This window comes from Arachis duranensis, chromosome 4 (genome assembly GCF_000817695.3).
Source record: "Arachis duranensis cultivar V14167 chromosome 4, aradu.V14167.gnm2.J7QH, whole genome shotgun sequence".
NCBI lineage: Eukaryota > Viridiplantae > Streptophyta > Magnoliopsida > Fabales > Fabaceae > Arachis > Arachis duranensis.
Window position 1 is genome coordinate 75,901,622 of NC_029775.3, and position 3,319 is coordinate 75,904,940.

General features: G+C 31.7%; 1 protein-coding gene across 1 annotated transcript; it reads right to left on the minus strand.

Moving 5' to 3' along the window:
* Positions 1–1,273: 1,273 nt before the first annotated feature.
* LOC107484630 (probable glutathione S-transferase) lies at positions 1,274–2,902 on the minus strand. Its single transcript, XM_016105180.3, has 2 exons — positions 2,557–2,902; positions 1,274–1,897 (listed from the first exon to the last, which is right to left on the minus strand). The coding sequence occupies exons 1-2, from the start codon at positions 2,830–2,832 to the stop codon at positions 1,544–1,546; spliced, it is 630 nt and encodes a 209-aa protein (XP_015960666.2). The 5' UTR covers positions 2,833–2,902; the 3' UTR covers positions 1,274–1,543.
* Positions 2,903–3,319: the final 417 nt, after the last annotated feature.

Genomic DNA, 3,319 nt, shown 5'->3' on the forward strand with positions numbered 1-3,319 from the left:
TATTTTTATTTTATCATTGACCCAATTTTCAGAACTATCCTTCAATCTAACAATTTTATTCCTATTCCACTTTTGTATAATGATAATATTGGAAAAGAAAGTATTTTTGTCTCTCCATCTTAATCGTTTCACCCTAGACCTTTGGTCTCAATATTTTTCTTCTCTTTTCTACAACTATGCTATTTCCTTTTTAATTTCCTGAAAAGGACTCATGAAGTCAGATTAGCACTGAGTTGGTTATGAATGACCTAATTCAAGTTTATCTGCTTAGGAAGTACAGACGTAATAGTGGAGCCCAAAAACATTGTCTAAAGTTGGAGTTTTTAAGTTGGGTCTGCAACGGGTGAAATGCTTAGATCTTGAATATAACCTTAAAGGCGGATTTGTATGACTTAAACTTTCTATTAAAGAAAACTGCATATTAGACCTGATTTGTTTTGTTTATATCAGAATAGGGGGTGACAACATACACCCTACCCGCGAGTACCTAATCCAGGTGGTAGGGTAGGGTGCGGGTAGGATTCTCGTATGGATAATTATTATTAAATTTAGCTCTATTTTAAATTATTATCAAATTATATAATAAGGTTGTATTTTTTGGTAACTCGCAGGTAGGATGGGGTACCCGCGGTTTAAGAACAGGCAGGATTAGAATTAGAATATTCTCAATCAGCAGATAGGATAGGGTTGAGTTTATATAAAAATCTCAACCTGCGGATAAGATTAAGGTTGGATCCAAACCCTACTTTATCCTACTCTACTCATTGCCACCCTTATATCAGAACACTATCATCAATTAAATTTCAGTTTAAGCTCAAAGAGCACGACCGAAAAAAAAAAGCTCAAAGAGAAATAATAGCCAAATTACATCACATGCATCTATACATTAAGGTTTTGAAATGCAATATTGTATTATGATGATGAAAAATGAAAATTGTGATAAAGAAACAAGGATTTGATTTCAGTCCACTGAGTTTATTTGAGACCGAGTGTTGCACATAGGTGTAATGAGAATATAACATCCTTTATTTTTTTATGCATGCAGCTTAGATCAAATTCTGTTGTAATTACTCCCTGACCCACTTGTAATTTTCTTTCTGTTTACAAATTTCCCCATCAAAATCATTTGTGCTTGTTTGTTGCTCTGAATTTTGGGGACTCTCTGTTCAGTCACTAACAACAACGTAGACAAAAATCTCACGCTGTTGATAACTCACTGAGACTATAACAAATAATTTGCATTGAAGGGAAAAAGGTTTTCATTAAACTGGTGTTAGGATGGTTGGTGGGTTCCAAATTTCCAATTGTTGATTCAGTTCCTCTTTCATAATTCAAAATAGGAAGATTCAGTTTGCTTTACAATAGAAAAGTAGTCAAATTAAGCTCATCAAGCAAAGTGCAACTTATACAAGAGTTGCTTGATCCAACGTTCCTAGTAATGCACTACGAAATATCCTAGATTACAATAGATTTTTCGAAATAACAGAAAAAAAGTTCATATAATTTTTTTCAAAGACTTAGAATTTTACTACATATTATTAGTTTACTCCGAAGCAATAAGATTATCATAGCGAGCTTTGAAGAAGGCAAATAGTGGGTCTCTAGGAGGCATAGTTTCTTTGACAATTGGATGGTTGAGAAATTCTTTGCTCCAATTATAAAATTTGGGAAATTTCTCATTGGTCAACAATTGCAGTCCTCCAATGTCTTGAATCAGAGGGACCCAAAATGCAATATAAACAGCAGCAATGTCCACAAACCCAATCTCCTCTCCTCCGAAAAACTTTCCCTTCAGCTCATCCTCAAGAAACTTCAGTGCCTCATCTGATTCTCTAATATTCTTCTCACGTTCTTTCTCATCATTGGAAAAAACAGATGTCCATGATGCAAGCAAAACCTGATTTTACAAATTTAAAGTATTTATTAGTCTTTTTTTACCTCTTAATCAGGGGCATCGCTAATAGCCATCATTCATATTAACATATATTTCAATTTTGTATAAATAAATAAAGTTATTTAAAAGAATTGTTGAAACAATTCAGAGATATACCTCAAGTATTTTTTTTTCGAAAAATTATTTTATGACATTGTATCAGAAATTTTATAACCAAAAAATCTTATCCTTGTTATTCTTATTAAAAATAAAGAGAAATGTTAGAGCCAGCAACTTTGGTATTTTGTAACTATCAATTGGTCATCAATAGTATTTTTAATGGTGTGAGATCACATCTAATGGTAAAAAATCACGCACTTTTCTTTTAATAGTTAAGTGCTGATCAAAAAACATAAAAGTTGCTGCCTCCTAAACTTTTCCAAAAAAAAAAAAGTAAAAAGCAAATAGAAGAGATAAAAGAAGTCTATGTTGAAAACCCAAAAAAAAATTACGTCAAGAGTATATTAAAAGACATTATCATTTATTTGTAACTTGATCTGAGTTTAAATTTTTGGAAGAGGTAATATCTTAAAAAAAACTGGTAAATCATAATTGGGGTCAAGGATTGGATCTAAAAGAACCACATTGGAGGGAAACAAATTGGAGATTTGGATTGGAATTACCTTGTCATCTATGAACTTGGCCCAGAAACGAGCCATTGCTCTCTGGTNGTACTCAAGAATCACAAGGGACTCACTTATGGGTCTCTCGTTATGAACAAGCACAGGTACCTTCTTGTGAATTGGATTATATTTTAGGAGCTCTTCACTCTTGTTCTCAAGATCTTGCTCCACAAATTTGTATTCAACTCCCTTCAAATTGAGACCCAGCTGCACCCTGCAAACAAATGTGCTTGCTGCAACCCCCAAGAGCTTCACTTCTTCTCCATTTGCAGCCATTGATTATAGCTAGGTAATATATTCAGAGTTGATGATGTATGTTTGATTGCTAGTAAGGTATTGTGTGTTTTCTTTTATAAAGTGAAGAAAAAATAGTTATAAGGGGAAAATGGAGGATAAAAAAGTAGTGATGACACGTATTACTTTTGATAGAATTTAAAATTCATTCCGTTTTATATTTTAATAAACTGTTTTACTGTTGAAAGTTGAAACTTTTAATAATAATTATTAATTGATGTACAAATTAGATAAAAGATGAATCATGAGAATACTTAATTATTAATTCGGTGATAATATATGAAATGATGTAAGAGATTACATCGACCAGAATATGGTACGTAATAATGGAGTTGACTGGTATTTCGGATTAATTATCTTTCAGTGATATAATTATTCAAAATTTTAAGAAAAATAATATTATAATATATTATCAGAATTATCAACAAAAAAAATATTATCAGAATTTTTATAAAAAAATTAGAGTTCG